Consider the following 24,878-nt stretch of genomic DNA (forward strand, 5'->3'; position numbering starts at 1 on the left):
AGTCACGTACTACAGGTAGAGGAAAGAGATAGAAGAAGCAATAAAAAGTAACCACAACCTTGCACTTATCTAACAGCTAGCTCCCTAATGGTAATGGCAGCTGCCAAAGCAGCAGTAGGCAGAGTGTGACAAACTACACAAATGGTCCTGAAAAACCCACATATGTGGCAAAGGAATTATGAGCAGAACAGGACAAAAATGAGAGGATGCACAGTATTGTCAATTCCCAGAATTTCCAATGCAATAGTAGATAAGTAAAAGCGATTGCAAGAGAGACTAGACAGGGAGGGGATTATTAGAGTCTTAGAGAGAAAAAGAGGGACTGTCAGCCCAGCATTACAATCCGTCAGTCATGCCATGGGGATCATAAGGGCAAGACCAACAATAACTAAGTCTGCTCAGGTGATCAAATCAAAGCTTTTCCTGCTGATGCTTCTTTCTACTGTCAAATGTGTGGTTCTCTAACAGAAAAATACAGAGGAGGGACCTGAGTACAGTTGTAGATCCTCTACTTTGACCCACAGGGAGTATGGAAGTCAGTACATGTATGTGCATGTGAGCGTGCTTGTATGCATGTGCATGTGGTAATGAGCTTAGGGACGGTCTGTGAGGCATAGAATGATGAGGAGCAGTGATGTAACCAGGAGGCGGCGTTGGTGACGGTGTGGACATTTTCTCAGGGGGATCAAGAGTACCCGGCTCCCAGATATCATCCTCCATCTGAGGCTCTGCATCAGGCTCCGAGCAAGAGTCCAGTCATGCATCAGTCCACACACATAACACAAATGCCTACTCACACATCACTGAACTTGATAGATATGCACCTGCTCTCAGGTTTGTATTTGAACCTTATGAGCTTTCACAAACTTCAACAATTATTTATAATTGCATGACTGAAGGATGAGCAGAAGCCAGAGACTGTGAGAGCAGAGTGGTGCAGCTCAGAGTAGTAAAAAGAGAAACAGTTTCATTTTTAGCCAACAATCTATAGAGAACTATATAGAGTAGTCTACACTTCATCTGCTGGCCAGTGTCATCTTCCCAACAAGGCTGCAAGGACAATGAAGACTCGGAATGTAACAAATAAATGTGTGTGTGAAAGAGAAAATGAGATTCTGCCCCAGTTTTTTGTGCATGTGTTATAGTGACATATTGACGGGTGTAGGCAAGACCACAGTGATAGGAACACTGTGACAGGAACTCAGACGCCCACTCAACACACAAACGCCGACCTTCTGGTTTACTCTAGAATGTCACGGATTGAGTCTGTGTGTGTGTGTGTGTGTTCAGCGCAGGAGGACTAGACAGACAAAGAAGCTCATGCATAATTTGGTCAGTGCATCTCAGTTTGGCTTTGCTTTAAGGCCAGAGGGGGTTTCATAAGGAGATGGATTACAGATCTCTCTTGTTGCAGACTTCCTGGCATCTTTACCTTTTGTTTTTTTATACACACCCGTTGCTTCCATTCTAAATCCGTTCATTTATCCCTCTGTCTGTCTAGCTCTGTCTGGTTTGTTCCCAGCTGCGCTGACTCAATCACACCTTCTGACCCGCTGACAAACTCCCTCACTCTCTTTCCCATTCTGTATTCATCCTCCAAATGCAATGCTCCAGCTCTCAGTTATTCCATCCTTCACTCATTGTCTTTTAGTAACCTCCCTCCACCGCCCCTCTTTCATCTCCTCTGCCAGTTTTACTCTCACATTCGACTTCATGCCCCATCCGCTATATTTATACATGACCTCACACTTTTCTGGATAGCAATCAAGGAGCAGCATTAAGCACACAGTCCTCCCACACCCGGTCTACTTCCCCTTCTGTCTCCCTCTCTCTGTTATGTAACACCTTTAGCAATCCACTGGCAGCAACTGCTCGTCCCAAAACCCTCCATAGTGGCCAACCCGCTTCTTTCTTGTCCTCTTCCTTGGGGCTAGAGTTCACCCCAATGCCCTAACAAAGCCGCCTGCCTCTCCGCTTCTTCCACCCAGCCCTGCAAAAATATGACCTCAATAACCACCCACTTTAAACATGGTCCAGCACTTGCACACTCACACAAAGCAAAGGGGTTTACACTATCATGGGCTTGACTGCATAGTTAAAGTGTCCATGTGTAATTGTTGGGAGAAATTATGGATACACGTGCAATCATGTATGCAACCTAATTCTTTTATAATATTTATTCTCAAAATCTGCTCTCGTGGCAGAAAGTGTCTACTCGTTCATACTTGTGTATGCTTTTAAAGTGTATATGCTCTTGTGTGGGAAGGAAAGTGTGTGTGTGTGTGTGTGTGTGTGTGTGTGTTATACGGGTGTTTGAGACAGTGACTGCCACAGGCGCAGCTGGCACAGACTGGTTACATAATCTGGTCTGTAGCCTCTGCTTGGCACCATGGAAGGCTGACAGTAGACCACAGACTCGCACACACTGGCACAGACATACATACCCACACGCACGCCGGCACGTACTTGCCTCACCTACTGCAGATGTTACGGCCTGTGGCAGACAGTGATATGTACGCATCGATCCTAACAAACGAGCAGCATTCCTGCCTGTTTGGGAAAGCCTTCTTCGTTTCGTCTCTCTGCTCAAATAATTAATTGAAAACACAGAAAGGCTCCTCTTGATGCCTTCATTTCCTTTATCGCTTATTTTCCTCCTCCCCTATCCATATTTTCCACCTACTCTTTCTCTCCTTTTCTCCAGCTGTCTTAACTCATTTATCTTTATTTTGTTTTGTATTTCATGCCCTTATACTTTCCAGTATCCACTCGAATACAGAATATTTTTATACAACATTATCTCCCAGTATGCCTGCCATTCACTTTCATTTCATTCGCTTCTGCTTTCTTGCCCATTGTTACTATTTTCTTTTCAAGACTTTTCTGATGAGCTGTCAATTCCTTTGCCATTTACCACTGACAAGTAAAGTGCTATATGATTGCTTTGGCTCTGTTTTGAGAGGTCAAGTCTTAATTAAAAGGGCAAAACATTCTTGCCAAAAAAGTTTCCATCATATACAAAACACACCGGCTTTGCAAAGACAGTTTCATATTAGCACAGGTCATTTAATTACCATTGCATACTCAAAATGCAACCAGGACACAATTATACAGTACATAAGATACATATAGAATGTTCTCATACTCTGCATCAGTGATAGATATGATAGCCTCATTTTTGATGTGAGAATTAGAAAGTATTTTAAGTGCAGCATTTTATGTTTTACTCTAAAAATCAGAGTCAAAGAATTTGTGAATTACTGTAACACTGAGCAGACTCAGTCAGTGACCCTAATATTATTCAAACTTTGTCGATGGAGAGGTGGATTAAGTTTGCCTGAAAGACAATATTCCAGGTCACATATCTCCTTTGGGAATGTAACAAGAGATTTAAACATAATGTAATATCATGTTTAAAAATGGGCTAGAATATAAAACCTTGGTCCTTACAATTCAAAAATAGCCTGGACGCTAATGATCAAACTATTTTACACTATATAGCTACATATCACCAACAGTGCTGGACATAGATAAAAGTAAAATACTTTTTCACACCAAAGCTCTATGGGCCATTTTATAACATACTGGCTTCAGGCCAAAGAGGACACACACATCAAGCATAAAAGATACACACAATTGTAAGGTCTATTACTTCCATGTTCCTCCCACTAAAGCCTGATACAGGGGTCAGAACATTCAAGCAAGCCATATAATGCTGGCTGACTCTTCCATGTGGGTCTGTCAGTGCTGCACTATGTTATCTCAAAGCTGTTGACACAGTCAAAGCGTTTGGCATAGTGCCTAACCAGGACAATAACTAGCTCTGTTCCAGATCCATCTGACGGTCACAGTATACATAATGACAGCCCCCATCATTGAGTCACCAACAGTAGTAGTGACAGAAGGTCAAAAACCAAAACCAAAAAAAAAGTTTTACCAGCAGGCTGAAATAAATACTGAATTTAAAAACACTTTCCACAAAAGGAGGGGCCACACTAACAAGGTGTCCATTAATAGACATCTTTTCAGGAGATAAATATATTGGCCAAAAGACAAAGATTGCACAATATGGAAGAGAAGTGTGCCAAATGGTTTCGCAATGATATGATTTAATGCTGATGATGGGAAATGAAAAGATTGTCAATTCAAAACTCCTCATGTAGAATTACTTTTTCTTTATTAATTTCCTTATAGAAGTGAGTCTTCCCCCTGCCACCAGCTACTTGGGTAACGCGAGCCTTCTGATGACGTCATAGCCACAGGATCAGTATTCCTGTGTGTGTGTGTGTGTGCGTGTGTGTGCGTGTGCGCGTGTGCGTGCGGTTTTGCAAACTGAGATTCTGCACGTTATCTATTGTCTCAGTAAATAGGCTACTGTAGCATCACCACACTCATCAATGAAAAGCACCTCGTGTGCTCCCTCCCCTTGCAGCCATTCATAACCACCTGGCTCATTCATATTTTTTTTGGAAACCGACAATCAATCTATTGTAGCCTACTGCATTAATTGTCATCGATGTCTGGGGATAAATGCAGGATACACAGCGCGGTCGTAAGATGTCGATGTTGTATTCAGGCAGGTGAATATCAGCCTGTATCCTAAATGATGCGCTGCTAAGTCTTGCATAACGTGCCATGCCCATCAGCTGCATTTCAACACTGAAAGGCTCTAATAACAGCAGTCTGTGCAGCACGCGTGGGATTAAAAACTAACAATAATCTTCCATTATAACATCTCTTGCTTAAAAGTTTTCATACATGTGAAATATAAGAGCCACTGGTATTATTGTTCAATCCAATAAAGTCACCATAATGTGAATTTAACAGCTACAGTCGATGATCTCAGAATATTTGGAGAAAAAGATATTACAAGCTGTGTGTGGATTGTTTTGTGCATAGCAGGAATTGCACTGCTAGCATGTGAACCAGTATTCCTGCAGCTGGGGTCCCTACCTTCCGACGGTTCCGGAATTGACCCACATGCCACACTGCTGGTGGTTCAGCCGGTCACTCAAACCGGACAAAGGCGCGCCAAGAATGAAGAGGTGGCCGCGGTGGTCCCGTTGTTTGTCAAAGAGCACGTATAACTACAGACGTAGCACAGGACCTCTGCCTTGTCACATCCTCCTCTTACTTCCCTCCGCTGCCTCCTTAATCTAACGTCTCACGGTCGTCAACAAGTGGAGCACTCGCTGCGGCAGTCCTGATATAATGCTTTGATTTTAAACGGAAGCTTTTTTGGATGAAATCTAAACATAACTAGCATAAAGACTGCTCTAGTCTGAGCCACCCTGCTTATGTTGTTGTTTCCCCAGCTGATTCCCTCTGAGGCACGCCTCCACGACTGCGCGTCACGCGCAAGTCACCCAACTCGTGTTGTGCTGCGTTCAGGTGCGGTCAGAAAAAGGGACATTTTCAGTAGAGCGCAGCTCGCAAGTTATTTCGATTATAATCGATAGGCTACATGGTTACTTCTAGCCGTGACACGATGGTAGACTAGAGACAAAGAGGAATTAATGGAAGAATTTATAGTAGAGAACGCTTATACAATAATTAAAATACCAAAGTCAAACCCTGGCGTTTTCATTTTCACTTACAATTTCAATTTTGCTCTGTTTAGTGACTTCTAAAATTAAAATCAGCCATCAAATAGCTTTCTTCTACATAAATGTTAACCACCAAAAGCTACTGAACGATCCAAACAAGTTGCACTGACTTCAACTGTACTGTATATTTGAGCTGAGGAGGAGCATTTTAATGTGTCATCAGAGATTAGAACACAAGAGCCAATCATATCTGCAAAGCTGTGCACTTCCTACCCTGTTAACTCACAACATCCCGCAATGCATGCTGCCTTTTGTTGGTGGAGCACTCACATCTACCGGTGGGCTGGTTGTATATACTCAATCCCATTATGACTCTCAGCTGTCATTATTAGGCTACATAGAGAAGAGGGATGGTGAACTTAAAAGAAAAAGAAAAGGCATGGCAAACATTTACTAAAATAAATAAAAATCAATGATTATTGTGTAAAATTAGAAATATCCATCTGGATTTATCTTAAACTCACCTTTAATCCCTACTCATACATATAAATCATGCTCTGTCAAAACTATAATCCACATAAATGATGTAATAGAGTAGTTATTACTCATGGGCAATGGAGAGAAAAAAATTTTCTATGGTTATTCTGGGTGTTCAGGCATAGCAACTACCTACCACATAGCAACACATGAGTATTTCTACAAAAGCCAATACAAGAGCCAAGAAAAAAAGGCAGATCATGGATTGCTGTGGAAAGTAACCCACCTTTTACCCTCATATTTTTCCAAGATCTCAATGTCTGGGAATTCATTTCTGTAATGTTAAGCTGTACCAGAGAATAAAAATGCTGCCATGTCCCCAATAGCCAAAAAAAAACCTAAATAAATGTGATGTTATCCGACTGAAGACTTTGCCCAGACATGTTACTGAGACACAACCTTCTTTTGAGTCCATCTGGCTGTCGTTATAGCCCTGCCTGCAAATTGAGATAAAAGGTGAAAGTGGAATTTGTATTAGATTACATTTTTGATAACAATTCATTGGGGATATTTTCAGTGTTTTGCCATGTAGGGACCCAGAACAGTCTGATCCACCAACTTTCTTTCATGACGATGGAAGACTGAAGACAGACATCTACTGGTACAATCTGGTACTGACCTCTCTGAAATAAAGGAGTATAAACTCTGTCTGCTACATTATGTCAGTGCTGTCATTCAAGGACACTGCACAGAGAGTTACATCTCTGTGAGATATCCTAGTGTAGACCAGCAGTGGCTGTCAGACAATATGCCTATTGAACCAGTTTAATAAAGCAGGATCATGCTATAGCAAGCCGCAAATCTATTAATTGACTCTTGGCCTCCTCAGTCTATCCCTGCAAACTCGTAAAGGTATGTGTTTTCATGTACATGTGTTCTTGCACACAATATGCAAAAGCACACAAATGATAACACAGCACCAACACACCACAATTAAGTGAACAGAATTTCAATGTACAATAGCGGAGATGTCTGTTTTATTTAATTGTCCAAAGTTGTCTTGAAGCCATGAGAAAACACTGCCCCCTGACCTGGCTGGCATGGCCAGAATGAAACAGCATGAAAGATGGGCTGGAATGCTGCTGGGGATAGCAGGGGGAAATGTGGAGAGGCAGCCCCTTTGTTGGAGAAGTGCACTTGTGAGAGAACTCTCAAGCAGCACAGGCTGAGGTGATGTCTGGCCTTTTCAGCTACAGTTATACAAAAAGGACTGTGTGGCTTTGTTTACAATCTTTATGGCTCTTTTATTAAGTGTGTGGGAAGACTACTCCCATAGCTTTTACACTTTGGTGAGATTAAAGTTGGAAGAATGAGCTGAGATCATTTTCTGGCATGACTACTTCAACAAACAGGGTCCTGCTGCTTGGACAAACAGTTTAGTTGGCAGTATATTCAACCCCATCCAATGTTCCTCAGGTTTTACTGAAGGATTGGTACGTTTACATTTGTTTATTTAGATGAAAACATTTCGTTCAAGTTCAGTAAATCACAGTTAATATCCAATATGACTCAGTTAACAAGTATTACCTCTTCAAAGTACATTTCAAGAGAAATTACATGGTTAAATCTTTTCCCTTTTACAATACTTTCATCTTACCTCTGAAAATCCACTCACTTTTCATCACACATTCAGAAAAAGGCTTCATTTTGCAATCAACAATCCACCATTTTAAAAATGTATCACCAGTTATTACAAAATAGTCGCTGGTGTGTGAGTAAAATCCTCCACTTGTTAACATTATGGTGCAAGTGATAGGCCTCACCTCAGATGGATTGATTTCAAATGACATCAGGAGTTTATTTAATATTGAGCAATGGATATCGGGTATCATTTTCATGGCCGCAGAGCATCTTTGAAGGAAACTCTTCACTTCTTCTCATCCCCTCCCGTCCGCTCCTTCACTGACCCTATTCTCACCCCTACAGCTCGCCCAAATACCCAACAGGCCAGCACACCCCCTGTCCCAGCACTGTACTGGAACTGTTCTAAAGCTGTCAAAACACTCAGCTTCTCACACTCCCCGCATCCACAGAGAGTTCGCTTCAAACACACACTGTCCCAAGCACTAGTAAAAACACATACACACACACTCGCAACACACACTCAATGAAAAAAAGTCTACATGCAGCCCCGTACATTGACACAAGTAGGTCAGAGCTGCAGTGGTCTTCCAAACAGTCCTCCAGCACCATGGAACTGATAACAGTATCAAAGATTAAATTCTACCTTCAGCCCTGACACACACATGCAAACACACACAAGAAGAAACATTATATGCCACGTGTATGTATATAGATCTAGAGTTGCCCTTGACTTTAACCTTCTTTGGATATCTATGACCTGGATGACTGAGAACCATCACAGACATCATTAGCTTGTTTTTTTTGGCAGGATGACTTTAAAACACATTTTTGTTTTGCAGAGGGACAAGAAAAAATGCAACAACAAAGGAATTTAAATTTGTTCCTCTGAGGAGAAAAGGTCTACGGTGTGAGAAATATGACTGGAGGCTAAAGTTAAATGAGTTTGTGGAAAAATGGCATTCCTAAAAATTCCAGACTAATTCATAGAAATACGCATACATCTATGTCAAACTCTGACTTTGAGTCTCTTTTTCACTCCCACTCTTAATCTTTATCTCACATACATACACACACACTTTGACATGCTGAGATGTGTTGCCAGAGCCGGCACCCTGGCATGAAACAGAGTGTGTTTTGTAACAGCTGGCCTATTTGGCGATGGGTGATGGGCATGTTAGCAGAGTGTGAGTTTAAGTGAAAAACATTCAACGCCAGATAAGAGACAGACAGAGTGCAAAAGAGAGAGAGTTAGGCAGGGGACATTGTTTACTTGCTAGGTTATCAGTAAACTGTCTTATCTACAGTCAGCCGGAAAACTCTATTTGTGTGACCAGCTGTTGTTGCCTCATTATATCCTAATGAAGAGATATCACTCAATTGGTCACAATAGAAAAAGGAAAACACTACAACAGAGTGAAAGGCAACAGAACACTAGTCAGAAGCTACATGTTATTTTGTGCAGACATACATCCTTATATCTCTTATGCGCAGTAAAAGCAGATTATTGTACAGATTCATGTCAAAAAGGCTGTAACAGACCATTTTAATTAGACCAGGTAAATAACCCTCGTGTTTTATTGGCATCACCATTTCTGCATTCTTTTGAAGTACCAGAGAAACTATACAAAAATGTTTCTTTGTATCTAATAAATATTAAGTAAAAAGTCCACAAACTGGGTGGTAATTCTTCCTCTTTGAAGTGTGGTTATGTTGAGAGATAATATTGAGTCAGCTGTGAAAAATATATGAATGTATATGTACATTTTTTGTGTACTTTTAAAACATCAGTCATCTACTACAACGCATATTTATAAGCTGCTGTCATAAAATGAGAAAAAGCCATGAAGCAGAACTGGGTATGATTAAGATGTATGAGCTATTTAACGGTGTCCAAGGTTTTCAGCATCCTAAACAGAAGATAAGACACTTTGTGTTAACATACTTTTCACCAGGTATTATTCCCTCAGTACCAGAGTACGTGGAATGCCCGTTTGTGAGTCTGACTCCCAGACTGTAGAGTGTTCATTGACACAATACTGATGTATGATTGAGTCAAGCCTGTGCTGGTGACGATGGGCCATGATGGTGGAATATGTCAGGAATGTAAAGTGGCTTGAGGTCCTGGGCAAAGGCTGAATAGAGGTGGGAATAGCTGAACTGAAGGATAGGATGGTACGAGGGTGGGATGAGTGAAGGAGAAAACAGCACTGCTGAGGGTGGGGTAGGTGGAGGGGGCGGGGGGGGTCTCTGTTTTTAACTGCCTGCTCTCTGCCTGAGAATAAACAGACCACTGATTATTATATTAATGCCAACTTAAATGTTTCACAGTGAGGTGTCTGGCTCTTGCAAAGCGGTGCCTGAGATAAACAAAAACACAGTGCTGCATATACCTCACTGTCCACAACTAGTTGCCTCCTGACTGCCAAATCAGCCAGTTTAGAGTTATGTGGCATCTGGTACACCCAACCACCACCAACAACAGCATATCTGCCACTATCAGGACATACCCATGTCAAGTTACCTCAGCTATCTCGTGGCTATGGTTTTCCTGGCATGGCCTCAAGTGCCATCAGTAGTTAAAACATCTCAAAGTAGGACACACGCTTTGGTGTGAAATTCAAGTGATTCTGTGGGCTTTTTGTTTAATTGTTTTCTTGTTTGTGTAATATCCATGCCTGTAATTTTACCATCCAAAATCACACCCTAAGACAGGAGAGTGTCTAGGGACACACAATGTGGGGGGAAAATAAGGGGGTTAGAGAATTTGAAGGGTTGGCTGCATGCTCTAAATTCCTGAGTGGCAGAAATGTTCTGTGATAAAGGCAAACTGTGCATAGCTGAGGGAATGAGTTAGGTATATGTTGTGTCCATGCTGGCTTGAGGGGGTTCAGGTTGCACAGGTATTTCTTGCTTGTCTTGCTATGCTTAAGTTCATGTATGTATGACACATAAGACATACATGCGGCAAGAAAAACATAGAGGCATATATGCAGACACAAATAACTCCCACTAACAAACACAATTTTAATATTATGTGCACACACAAACAAACAAATACGCACACTCTGCTGGATAGAGACACACAGGTCAGTAGAGGTGCCTCTTATGCTGTGGCTGTCAAGTGGCAGGGCTAATCTTATTAAGGTTCTCTTCAGCTGCTGCTCCTAACTCTTAAAGTGATAGCTCACTTTGCTGGGAAATTAGCACATTTGAATCTAAGCTTTTTAAAACCTGAGATGTTTCCCTTTTGTTGAAGGAGGTAGTGTCCTGTTTGAGCACAGTTCGTACTGTATTAAATGTACTAGATGTATGGGTTTCACATGTTCTCCAAAAATTTGAAGCAAATGGAGAGTGAAGTGAAAAATCTACATTTGCATTAAAATATCAACAGATACGCAGATATTCTGTGTAGATCACAGTAGCTGGATGACTCATAAGGGGGCACATGTGCTAGATAGTACAGCTAATACTCCAGAAAAGTGAAAGATCTCACCTTTGGAAGTGAGTGCTGAGTCAGTTAGCTTGGCGGATTCTTTGACTGCACAGGTATGAGGGTATTAGAGGGATGAAGATGAGCTAGGTGTATAGGTCAAGAGCCTGACTGTAGATGACGTCAAGGTGGGGTGTGTGAATCAGGTTGAGGAACCAGACAGATATGGAAATGAGGATGAAGATCAGGGAGGAAGGGAATATAGACCAGAGCTAGGGTAAAGCTAAGGACATGAACTGCATAAGCAGCTAAAGACGACAACTATAGAAAGAAGAGATAGAGACTGAAAGTCTGATGTGATCTTGTTGGCAAACCAGTGAGCCTGGTCTAAAATCCCTACTGAAAATATGAATACTATCTGAATGCATCAGTATTCAGGGTGTCCAATGTTACCTATGGTGAGCATTTAAATACCAATGTTTATTATTTAAATATGAATAGTGCTGTCACAATGCACTTGTAAATAAACAGGTGTAGTAGATCCCATAGTTATTCAGTATTATCAGTATATACTTTCCATTGTGATGTTGGACTACACACCAAAAGGCAGAAAGACAAATAACTGCAAAATGACTGAATGAATATGTTGAGGAATAGAGAACAGACCCAGGACTGGCACATGACGGTGGGATTCTGACTCACCGGGGTCATAATGATGTCAAACATCTCTGCTATATCATGCCTTGAACAAGTTTAACAAATGTAATCCACTGAACATGTTCTCTATGCCACATCCGATTGGATTTATCACACTTTACTCCCCAGATACACGGAGGATTCAATGTCAGCTTGAAATTGATTTAATCCAGTTATAATCCCTAGTAACTTCTTAATATGTTCTTTAGCAAATCCATCAGCCGGGATAAGGGGGGAGGTTATGTGTCTTACATGGGATATTTTATTCCTGGACCGTGTTAATATGGTGATAGCAAAGAAAAAGTAAATGGTTGGGGTATTAGAATCACTGTTTAGATTATGTAAAAGAGGAAACCCCACATGTTAAATTAAAACAAAGGGGTGTCCCACTTTCTTATCATCCTACCTCTTCTAGTTTTTATTGCATTCTATGATGGATTCTATTGTATGATGGATTTTCTTTTTCTGAATAACTGCCGATGCCAGTATGAAGTGTCCAAAGTCCATTCTCCTTTATTCAAGGCACTGAGACTAAAACCAGGTGTTTACTGATGACCTGTCAGGTAGCTGAAATACAATTGGCTGTTCATTGCGTCACTGTAGCTGCCCAGTTAATAGTCACCTAATGAAGGTCACCACGTAACAGAAATTGAAGATACATGTCTACTTGCCATTTGTTGTGATACTCTGTGCTTTGTAATAGTTTTTAAGGTGAATAGGTTCTATATGTAATCCTCAATAGAGCCAGCAGTATCAAATGCCTTCATTCTATTTAAGTGCAGTGATAGGTTACCATACCAACATCATGCTCTAGAGCTCTGTACGGTACATTTAAGAGCATTATTGACCAGCCCATTAATGGCAGATCAATGGGTGGCCAACAACAAAGTACTGTAATTTGTGATCTCCCGGGGGGTCTTTCCATCAATACATGAAGTCCATTACTGGTTGACACCTCACTGCTACCTGTAGTGATGTTGGGAATGCTGGTAACCTCTCTGAAATGTCTGCAGCCACTCTCACAGTCTGGTGAGGATGTATCAGAGTAAACTATAGCTGAGACAACAAACAGGAAAAGGTGAGGGAGGGCAAACAGAGCTCTCATTACTCTCATATAGGAGGTTTTGCTGCTGCAATGTGGGGCATCTAGTAATGTATTAACACACAGGGACAGCCATATTGCTAGATTATTAATTCTTTAAAAATGTATAAAATGCAATTAAACTGTACAAAGTTCTGATCAATGTGACAGCAACCAGGGCAAAAGAGGCAGTAGTGAAGGAAAAATGCTTAAGTTGTGAGGAAAGAGATGCATTTGGCCTCAGCACAGGTCAGTCAGTATTCCAGAAACAGCTTGATCAAACAGAGAGTGAAGCCAAGTCAAACACTGGACTTCAGTCTGACACAGAGAAGCAGAGCTGAGGCCCTGCCGAGCTCACACTGCACACAGTCCGCACATCAAGCCGGCACACTCTGACCCCTTAAAATTAAGTTTACCTGGGATGTTATATACTGCATATATCCAGTATATGTGTGTATATATATACTGTTATGTTCCCAGATATGGAAATAGAATTGGAGTATGTAACTGCTATAGTTAGGTAAAGTTTATAAAACTGTAAAATATATTAGCTCAATACAGTTGTTTTGTTGTTAGAACTCTATAACATCTAAATTTGTGTTTGTGTAAAAGATTAATATCTATCAATATGTTGTTCTTTTTCAATGTGACTAATCCTAAATATCTATATTGGTATCGAGCTAAGAAATCTCGTATCATCCATCCATCCATCCATTGTCAACCGCTTATCCTGCGTACAGGGTCGCGGGGGGGCTGGAGTCAATCCCAGCTAACATCGGGCGCAAGGCAGGGTACACCCTGGACAGGTCGCCAGTCCATCGCAGGGCCACACATAGACGAACAACCACTCACGCACGCACTCACACCTAAGGACAATTTAGGGTAGCCAATCAACCTAGTCTGCATGTTTTTGGACGGTGGGAGGAAGCCGGAGCACCCGGAGAGAACCCACACAGACACGGGGAGAACATGCAAACTCCACACAGAAGGGCCGGGGCAACCCGGGGTCTGAACCTTCTTGCCGTGAGGCGACAGTGCTAACCACCGCACCACCGTGCCGCCCCATCTCGTATCATACTGCCTCTATTTAAAACACACTGTTGCTCACAGATACAGAAATAGAAAAGAGGAAACAGAGGGTAGGGAAAGGAGTGAAAAAAGCAAATATCAGAGACAGACTGAGACATAGACAGACAAATAAACCACATTACAGAGAGCCAAGACATAACAGGAAGGTCCTTTGCTGTGTTTACTTCAAATAGCCTGCCTGTTGTTTATCCATTTGTGCTGCTCTGTTTGTTAGAGTTCCTCATATTGTATTGCACTTGCACAAACAAAAACAAACCCGTTGTGAGGTGAAAACCTTGCATCTCACAGACAGAGCAAAACAACAATGTATTTATCTCAATGGCAATGCAGTTTTTGATTTTATCCAGTAGGGCTTTGAGTGGGTGTTTTAACCCTGGGAGGTCAAACCATTTTCTCAGGCAGCAGAGGAGCCATGTAATCCTTCAGCTGGCCTGAAAGCACAAAAATCACCAAATGTGGAGATGTGATTTTCACCTGACACCATGTGGAATGCAATACCCCACATTGTGCTTCAATCTGTCAAAATGGAGGTCAACATGCATGAATGCCATTAAACAAGACAGCACAGGCACATTCACACCCACACACACAAACACACACAGCTGATACATTATGCACAGTGGGCATCCTAAAATAGTGTGATGGAAAAATCTATACTGGTGTCTGGTTATTTCTGCACTGCCACGACATGGCCTAGTGATACAACCAGCATACAATAGTCACCGCATACAGTGACCACATGTCATTCACCTGCCAAGCTGCAGAACGGTTACACAGGCTTTAATCATTCAAATAAGGGCAAGGGCCAACGGTGTTGAAGCTCTTTTGGATGGTGCATTACTGTTGATCCCAGCTAATCCGAACCACTTGTGAACAGAGGTCATTCAGACCAGAGAAATATTCAGATGAAACACACAGATACTCTGGAAATTTGTACACATATGTAACATATAATCATCTCAAAATGTCCTGTGCTATTTTTGACTTTTAACCATTTAGTTTAGAAATACATGTCCCTACTGTTTTACTGATCATTGTGTCGAGGTGAAAGTAAAATTTAACATTAAACCATAACAGCCATAATGGAGCATAACAACACTGAGGAAGTCAATATTTCTGCATAACAAGACCTCTGTTGAGAAATGCATCAGTATTAAGTAGCACATGATTTTAAATAGGAGAGACGATTGACGATATTGATTAAATATTAATGTTCAAATGAGAGCAATGTACTCTAGTGGGAGGTAGATAAACAAACTCACTGCCAAACTGTATGACGAAGTGAATGTCCTTAAATGACCACAACTGATTTATCTAGTTGTATCTAGATAGATGCTAAAATTCACAACATTTTACCTGGTTTAAGTGTGTTGCTGAATTGTAATGAACCAACATAACTTTCAAGTTGTATTACGTTTTCCTGTAATTTTTTTTACTTCAAGGAAAGGCCCCTGAAGTATGCAAAGACTAAAATTAGAGCCAAGCTGAAACTGGCTAACCAAACCACATAATAAATGGTGAGTCAATTTCAGATTTTCATGGGGGGAGCAAACCACAGAGACAGGAGTCAGACTAACACTGACTGGGATGATGACAGAGTTCTCATCTGCAACTTGCTACCCTCAATCAGCTAATCTGATTCATCCATTCTGGTGTGTGTGTGTGTGTGTGTGTGTGTGTGTGTGTGTGTGTGTGTTTGAGAGAGAGAGAGAGAGAGACAGGAGAGAGTGTCAGTGAGGTTGCATCAGCCTCCCAAAACTGCAAAAATTCCAGCATCCCTCGATCAAATCACATGTGACTGATTACGATAGATTAAAATAGGTGTGAAGGACAAAAACCTTTACCGGTGGACATGTACACACACAACAAGCACAAAGGTCCTGCTGTTTCATGAGTGCCAACACTGAAACTGGTCTGACCCCGATTAGCAGGAATGGCACCCTTGGGCGTTTCTCTCACTACAGATTAGTTCAAAGCCTCCAGCTCTTACCAGAGAAGAGACAGACACACATAGACAGGCTAAGAGTGTCTTTATGTGTTTATGTCTATATGAAAGTGTTTGCAAACATAGGTACGCAAGTTCATGTGCTTCTCTGTCATTGTGTCTGTATCTGTGTATGTCTACTAATAAGTATGGGTGTGTTGGAAGTTGTTTGGATGCATACAGGCCCTTTGACTAAAGAAACCAATTAACCATTGTTCTCTATTATATTTATAAGTGTCCCATTAACACCAGAAATCTGTGCTAAAATGATATGAGGGCAAATGTCTACGTGACATTGAGCATGCAGTGGCACCTGCAGGAGTTTTTTTTCTCTCTCTCTCTCTCACATAGACAGTCACTGAAGCTGCCGAAGGTGCTAATTGGGGGGTTCTTAATTCTCAATTAATGGAAGCTACAGCTGCTGAATAGTGTGTGTGATGGGATGTGCGTTGCTGTTATTACAGGAAGGCAGGTGGATAGATATGCAGACAAGACGTGAAAACAAACAGATAGGAGAAGAGATAGGCAGCCAAGGATTGAAAATAAGAGACACTACAGTTTACCACATCGTGTTAACAACACAGAAGCCAGACATATGGGGCTGTATGGTCTCATGCAGACATGGAAAGTGGTTAGCGCATGGAGCAGCCTCCTAAGTCCTGTAGGGGATGCGATGGTACCCCACAATACACACATAACTATCTTTATAAAAGCCTCAGACCTCCTATGGAGTGAAATGTGATCTGTGATTGCAGAACACATGCCCTTGAATACCTAGTTGGCATATCATCAGCCATATGACTTTGGAGCCAATTCACCCAGGGGATCGGCTTTCCGCCACAAATGAGAGGAGCAGATGCTAAAGAAAGAGACACCCAGGGATCAAATTGCATACAGAGTTGCACACATACAAAAATATGCATGCATAATGACACGCAGATGCACAGGAAGATATATTTGTTGCAGCAATACATCCACATCACCATGATACACAGAAGCGCACACACACAAACATGAACATAAATAGATGTGAGCTACAGCCAAGCCACCAAGCTGTGCCTCTCGGTGTCTGTAGCATAACATGCTGTCTCATTCTGAACACACAAGCAGACGCACACAGACTTGGTGAAATAAAACGGAAAAAAGCTGAGGACATAAATATTTAGATGCAATCACTTACTGTATCCATGGATTAAGGAGTATTAATCTTTAAACACTATTTAAGTTAAAGGGTGTCTATTTTGAGTTTCTAGCCTGAACCCTCAGGGCCCATGTCAGTCCTTTTCTTTTATATCAATCCGCCAGCCATCTTCTTTAAAGAGCAGCCTTATTCCTCTTCAGCTGGAACAGTAGCTGACCCTACCTTGACCCTGTCCTATCTCGGGCCTGTGGTAATCTGTCATTTTGACAAGTGACACTTGGAAAAGAATTAAGGCAAGGAACAAGCACTAAAGTTGAGTTTCTGAGGTGAATTTGAGAAACTATTTTGACATACAGAAGAAAAATCGTGTACTTTTGTTAATTAATTACAATCCAGAAGCACTGACCATACCAAAAATAAAAATTTTTTGCTGCGATAAACCTTTGGCCCAGTACTCTTTCCCCATATTCTGTCAACAGTGAGATTGTGCAATACGCCTCCCTATTAGAGCAGCCTGCCTGGATCTCTCGATACAAGCCACTGTCAGACCCTGGCCTCAGCCCAGACAGGAGCTGTCCGGGTGGCCACAACCAAAAGAAGACACCCACCCTGAAATTAACTGGCTCTTTTATCTCCCCTCGGCCTCTTGGTCTTGCCCTGCCCTCCCTTGTCCTCACTGGCAGCGCAACACCTTCTTATCCAAGTCTTTCACCACACACCCAAACAAACAGCTCATTCCCCCGCACATGAGTTGTCTGGCCTTGTTTAGGTGTGTTTTACCTCCTGCATACATGAAATCATGTGACAAGCAAGGTATAAGGTGTACGTCAAAAAAACAGTGGCAGGCACATGTGTGTGATTTTATATGAATATTGTTTTTATTATTTAGTGGACCAGACTAATAATGACATTTGTTTGCTCACTTTAATTCAGACCAGCTGCAGAGGCCTATTAAACTAATCACACACACACATATAGTAAAAATAGAGAGAGTGGGAGTGCTAGTGACACAGTGCAGCAGATTACCACATTAGAGGACGTTAGGTGAAGACAGATGTTGAAAGGAGTTTTATATGTGGATATGTGGAATAATTTCTGAAAGAGTTGGGGGGGGGGGGGGGGGGGGAGCTAACAAAGCTTTTACTTCACCCCTGACCTGAACAAAATATCTGGAGGGAAGAAGCAGGAACTGCTATTTCAATTTCTTGTATTTCTTTCCTTACCCTTTTTTCTGTTCCAACTTAGAAGAGGGAGCGGGTATGGATGTGAAGTGAAAGAGGGTTCAAGCAACATGTTACGCCCTCTGATTAATCATGTATACAGTCCTATTCAATCTAGAGCCTGACATACTCTCTCTCATTTGCTCCCCTTTCTCAATCTCTCTTTTTCTCTCACTCCCTCTGCCTGCTCTGCTCTAATTTCCCATCAGCCAAAACCCCTTCGTGCCCCTCTTCTTTAGGATCTGCACTCTTTTTTCCTCCACTCTTTCTCTTACTCTCCACAGCTCAATTTCTTTCTTATTCACTTTTAAACAATCTCCATCTCTTTTCTTCTATTCTCTTCTCGTCTCCTCTTCTCTTCTCTTCTCATCTTATCTCTTCTTCTCCTCTCTTCTCTTCTCCCAGCACATAAGGCCTATGTTCCCTAACTTTCCTCTCACTGTCTAGCTCTGCTTTCTGCTCTTGCATACACATTCTTTGCTCACTGACACCCTGTTTAAAAAACAACCAGAGGCAGCCAATAAGAGAGAAACAAACTGTACAGTTGCCATCACCAGCACAATCACTTGCTTCTCTCTCTTTCGCTCTCTCTTGCTCCCACCCCACCACCACCAACAGGTTTTCTCTCTCTCCAAAACTTACTTAAAAGGACAAACATCATGTGATGCTGGTAAGAGAAGAAGACACTGTTGTACGGTTACTGTGAGTCTCTGTTGGTTTTATTTTTCCTTTTCTATGTGTGAATGCCTGTGTTGGAATCCAGGGACGTGTGTGTATGTGTGCATTTGAGTGCTTCTCTGTGAGGTAATTACAACTCTCCATCCTATCTTACACGCATGCACATACAAAAAATCTTTCCCATGCAGACATCTCACAGCCCCCAGTCCTTCTGGGTCCGGTTGAGGGAGGCATGGGCTCGAAGTAGACCATCTTATGCATGTGTTTCTGTCTCAGCCTGTGTGCGCATGTGACCGAATACGTGTGTGCAACTCACACAAAGATACAGCTTCTTATATGACTCCCAGCTGCGTGGACTTGGCCCACTAGTCGGCCATCCAGCACCCAGGAATGTTCAGTGTGCAACCCTACTGGAAAGCCCCAGTTACCCACACACACTCACGACCTCCTCTGGATTCAACTTACTCCTCTGAGGAAAGGGAGAGGAATGATCCTCCACAAAGAAAGAATGTTTCAAATTCCACAGCTGATACAAAAACACAGAAGAATGGGAAAGAGTGGAGGAATTGATGTCAAGTCTTTCAGACCATCCCCCCACACCCAACAGATGGTGGGTGTGGGGGGATGGTGGGTGTAAAAGAAATGAAAAGAAAGCAACAAAAAAATGAGGAACTATTCTACTCATTTGTGCATTGTTGGTGTAGCTGGGAACTGGATGGTTTTGTAGCTGTTGTCAGACATACTAAGTGTCCTTCCATGTTTTGGCTTTTGTGTGCTTTTAGCACATACAGTAACTACAGCAGCCACTGTTTGGCTCTGGAGACACCAGTGACTCTACTCCTCAGCCATGCCTAGACTTTTGCAAAGCACAGACTGATTCACTGATTGTTTATCATCGAGGAAAACCTTATTAAAGTAGATCCTTAATCACATTAAGGATTTTTATAAAAAGTATTTTATTTTATTTATTATCATTCCACATTGTAATATTCTGTGTGATCACTAGAATCTCATTGTTGAGTATTTCATTTTTTTAATATAGTTATAATTTAAAGAAAAAAAGAAACCACAGTACAACAGACAATAAAAGCTGTCACGCATAAAAATATTAAACTGCCCCTTTAGGGCAGAAGCCACATGACATGGTGTGCAGAGTTTGTCTGGGGCTGACTTAAAGTGACACACCCACATTGGTTTCATAAACTTTACTGTTTACCCTGGTCTAAGCATTAAACTTAAAACATAATTTGCGTTTTATAACTTAATAAGATTTTGTAAGTATAGGCATCAGACAAATGACAGTCCAATGCACTTAGTCTACTCTGAGATGCCTAAGAAGTCTTAGCTGATATCTCCCAAAAGACTCATAAACGAGCACCATCCCGAGCAGAAATAAAAACCAGGCAGTTCAAGTTCAACCTGAGGTTTGTCCAAAAGTGCAAAACTGTGAACTACCCAACCGATTCGTTATGCAACCCTAAGCCTATCTACTGAATCCACATGTGGTCTGCATCGCTGGCCGCTGTGTTGCGAACATAGCTACAGTTTAAATAACAAGTTAAAACATATAGTATGTAAAATATTTCCCGTGGCCCCTACCTTTGAAAGACATTCACCTCTGGAATCAGTTCAGGTCTCTGTGCCGCTCGACGTCCACTTTCGGTTCACACCTCTCCGCTGCTCTTTTCCCCCTCAGTTTATTCTGGGAAGTGCTCGTCTCTCGCTTCTCCCCATTATACTGCAAGGCACAAACACATGCGATCACTTCAGAGCATTCCTCCGTGTGACTACATCTAATCACAACTCACATGTTTTAACACTCGCAACGTTTCAGCATGTGGACTTCGTCCTCAAATTATCGGCTTCGTTTTAAACGCGCGTTTAGTGAAGATCTGCCTGGACTGACAAGAAAACACTCCAGAATGTTGCAGCCGGGAGACGCCAGGAGGAATGTAATTACATGAAGACTGCTGCATATTGCAAAACCTGCAGACATGCTCTTGTTTGCAGGCCCCCGCTATTGTGCTCTGTCTGGACTGTTGTCCGCCTGTGGTCCTGATGCGAGTTTTCACGTTCCTTTGTTGTTTCTGTCACACCTACAAGGGGAGAGCACATGGAGGAGGAGGCCCTTTATCTTGACTTTCTTTTGTCTGTTTGTTTGTTTTTTTGCGTCGCCGAGGTTGGATGAGTTTTCTTAAAAAAAAAATTCGATATTGACTTTATATCACAAATGCACGAGGGGATTTTTCCACGAATTTTGATCAGCTCGCATGCAATTCAGCCCCATCACATCTGTCCGATCTCATCGCATCTAATCTCTAATGATTTCCATTTATTTGATTTGTTTACTTATCATATTACCAATGACTATCCTGAAATAAAAGTCCGTTTGCCTTTTGTTCTACCGCACCCTTGTTTTCATCCCCCAAAGTCCCCTATCACCAACCTTTCGCCAGAAGTTTAGTCCTCACTAAAGATTGAGCTGCCGCCGCTGTCTATGTCTCTTTCTCCCTCTCTCCTCCCCTTTCCTTCTCTTGTTGTCTCTCCAAAGCTGTGTCAGAGCCCAGTTATGTTTCACTGTGGACAAGCCTTCACCCACAGCATGCCCGCGCCTATCAACTGAGCGCAGTGACGACAGCCTCATTGCTAGTCATCAGTGCCACACCCATCCATTCATAAAGAAGAGAGTGTGCCAGCTTCCAGGCCAGACGGTGCGCACGGTGAGGAGGCAGAGACATAACCATTTTATTCCTATAGGGACTGATAATATGGCTATTTTAGAGTGTCCTGGGTGTTATAGCCTATGCCTAACATGTGTGCGTCTGATATTCTAAATTGGGAACTTATACTTAGTGTTTAGTGCTTTATTACATGATCACTGCAATGTTTGACTTGTCATACCATTTTAAGAAATTCAAGTCATTTTTTACCAGGATGAAAATCTTTATTTACATAGCTTTATTTACATTACACAATTCACAGTGTCCATTTAGTTGAATAAATATTTTTACACCCTTGTTTTTACCCTTTTCTACCCACTCAATATATTTTGAAACTATTTGGGTGGATGTTCAAGTCTAGTAAAAGCTCTTGTGTAGTACAAAAGGTCTCCACCCTAAGGGAGGATCCTGCCTACAACCATTGTCCAGCGCAGACACTGAACTGTAGCTCTAAGTAGAAAGAAATGTTATTGTCATGTCTGTGTTATTCAGACACTGTAGTAGCCCAGCTTGTTTATTAATGTTAATATAGAGACAATTTATTAGATTACTTTTTTTGATCACATTCTTAATTGGACTAACCATTCTGACACTACCGGAGTTAAATTCTCCGCTGGACCAAATTATTCAATGAATCGTGACAGCAGTAATGGGAGCATGTAGAGCTGTACTATTACTTCTCTTCTCCAGCAAATTTTGCAACTCAGTCTAAATGTCTGAACCAACAACAACATTTCCAGTCCCAACCCAGCTTTTGCAAACAACCGTGGTGCTGACATGATGCTACCTTTATTCTACATCAGTTTTAACCGTATCTTAAGTGGCTTAGACCAGGGGGTTTCAAAATGTGAGACTGTGGACCTCCCTTCAGACAAAGCTTGGAAAAATGTGCCCCTTCTTTAGTTAGCCTTGATTTAGCATGTTTATGTTACATGTTCACATATATATAGACAGAGACAGACAGAGTTAATCCAAGACAGACTAATATTGCTGTTTGACAGCACCTAATACATAATAAAGTTCTGTCCTGGTATCATGATTGATAATCTGGGGATATACCACCATCCTTCTGTGTGGGTTCCTTTGGGTCGTTTTCGTGTGCAAGGACCTCTTCAGTTGTCACCTACTGTAAACAGCCAGGCAGCTTGTGTGAAGCTGGTGTTTTCAAGGTTTTTCTGAACTCAGTTATGGAGATCTAACCAAATTACAAATGATTAAACGTCCACTTAGAAACAAGCAGTGGCAGGATGGGGAAGTGCAAAATGACACAATAAGAAAAAAGCAGCACTCTAATTCAGTCCTCAATGTTGATTCTTTGTATGAGCTGTCATGAAAACATTTCAGCATCAGCCTTCATCAGCATTTTCTAAAAAAAAAAAAAAATGCTGTTCTCTGTGTACAAAGTACTCTGTGTTGAACTTGGCAAACGTATAAAGGTCAGGCAACTGAGGGGCTGTGAGAGGCCCCCTGTCGCTCACAGATTCTCCAAGACTCCCGCTCAGCCAAGCATCTGAAACAGCCATTGTCCTGTGAAGGGAACGGAGCGACCTGCCCAGGCTTGCTCCTATCTCAGTATGCATGTAAGTCCTAGGCAACCGTCCCCAGGCTTTGTCTAGCAGGTATGGGATTCATCACACACAAATGCATGCACACTGAGGTGGGTGGTGGAACATTATGCTGTAACTATGATATGGATACCTGTGGGATGAACTACTACTGTGGAAATATGCTTAATTTCAATTCTGCATGCAATGTTTCAGAGTCCCTAAGTTCTGCTGATATACAGTAAAGTACACTGATGCTCACATGGCTGTGTGTGTATTCGGTCTGTCCACCTATCTGCTCTCATCACACAGGTGTACTGAACTTTTATCTCAAAGTGTCTTGTACAGCACTTTTCCATTGGCAGTGGCCTCTGCTACAGCGCTATTGATGCAGCCACATGGGCACAATAGGGGCATAATGGTTCACCCCTCTCTCTGTCAGTCTCCCTCCTGAGGGGGCAAACTGCTGATCCCAGGGGTGTGAAAGGCCTACGTCAGCTGAATTTCCGCAAACAAACACAGCACACAGCGCTCAACATAGCAAGCTCACATACAAATTCACATACAAACAAATGTGCTGATAAACAAACAATACAAAACTTACACACAAAATTGGGATCTTTGTCCCGCTTGGATCGATTTCACTCAGCAACTCTACACCTCCACTGTGACATGTGAGGAGGTACAATAGCCTTTGACACCAGCCATCGAATGACCACAATGACATCTAACTTCGGGCGCTGGCTAACCACAATGGGCCTCTGTTTGCCTCCGAGCCGCTGTTATTCTTTTGTCTGATCTCTCAGACAAAGCAGTGTTACAGAAGTACTAATTGAGCTTGAACAATCGCTGACAAAGGAGGCACTGACTTGGTGTTTCTAGCCCGCTTGCCAACTGTACCCATTCTGGGAAGCGTGGTGTGAAGGTATGTTCAGAAATATAATTACAACTTGACGTTGTGGCCCAGTTGCTGATTTGCAAACAATTATTACATGAGATTTTCCAGTTGATATAAGCCACGGCGTCAGACTCAGGTTTAGTTCTCAGATGTTCTACTTTTCTTTGCATATATATAGGGCCAGTCTGCTTGGATGGGAGGAGGGGTGTTAAAACGTAAGTTGCGCTCAATGTTTTTTATATTTACGTTTACACATATTTTATTTTATTTTATTCAATTATGAATCTGTATTTGAACACAAAAGGTAAGAAAATGGAGCAGACAGACACATAGTATGTTATTGTTTTGTTAACACCCCAGAACAAAACAGGAAATATGACTAAAATTAAGAAGTAATGACTATGAGTTAAAGACAGAGGAAACCCAGGATCCTGCTGAGGCAGGGAGTGGTGGGTTACTACTCATCTACAGGTCCCTAATCTGATCATCCAGGAATTGATTTGTTTTCTGTACCATGTTCTTATGGGGTGTATATTTACAGTATGTTGTACATGTTGCACGCAAATAAAGCTGAACTTGAACCCTGAACCACTGTTCCTCAAACAAATGCTATTTGACCCTTGATGACCCATCAGGTTTGTATAGATTACTTTTCCTATTGGAGGTTATATCATCCATACACACTTCATGCATGTGCATATGTCTAGAGACCTCAAAAAGCAGGGATTTG

The 24,878-nt window shown here is 41.8% G+C and overlaps 1 protein-coding gene across 4 annotated transcripts in view; it reads right to left on the minus strand.

The window, feature by feature from the left end:
- The window catches only part of rhobtb4 (Rho related BTB domain containing 4), a 44,456-nt gene extending 22,871 nt beyond the window's left edge, over positions 1 to 21,585 (minus strand). Inside the window, exons 1-2 of one of the 4 annotated variants that reach the window (XM_038702472.1) lie at positions 21,433 to 21,585; positions 20,586 to 20,724 (exon numbers count right to left, since the gene is read on the minus strand). Coding sequence is in view for 1 of the 4 variants with exons in the window: in XM_038702471.1 (XP_038558399.1) it covers positions 4,954 to 4,982 (29 nt within the window). In the remaining 3 variants the exon portion in view is untranslated. Of the gene's footprint in view, positions 1 to 4,953; positions 5,328 to 20,585; positions 20,725 to 20,794; positions 20,940 to 21,432 lie in introns of those variants that run through there. The other 3 variants (XM_038702473.1, XM_038702471.1, XM_038702474.1) reach the window with 3 other exon arrangements.
- Between the last annotated feature and the right edge of the window lie 3,293 nt (positions 21,586 to 24,878).

The sequence above is a fragment of the Micropterus salmoides genome, unplaced genomic scaffold, assembly GCF_014851395.1.
Source record: "Micropterus salmoides isolate LMB-PRFRI ecotype aquatic unplaced genomic scaffold, ASM1485139v1 Ms_hic_scaffold_7, whole genome shotgun sequence".
NCBI classification, from domain to species: Eukaryota; Metazoa; Chordata; class Actinopteri; order Centrarchiformes; family Centrarchidae; genus Micropterus; species Micropterus salmoides.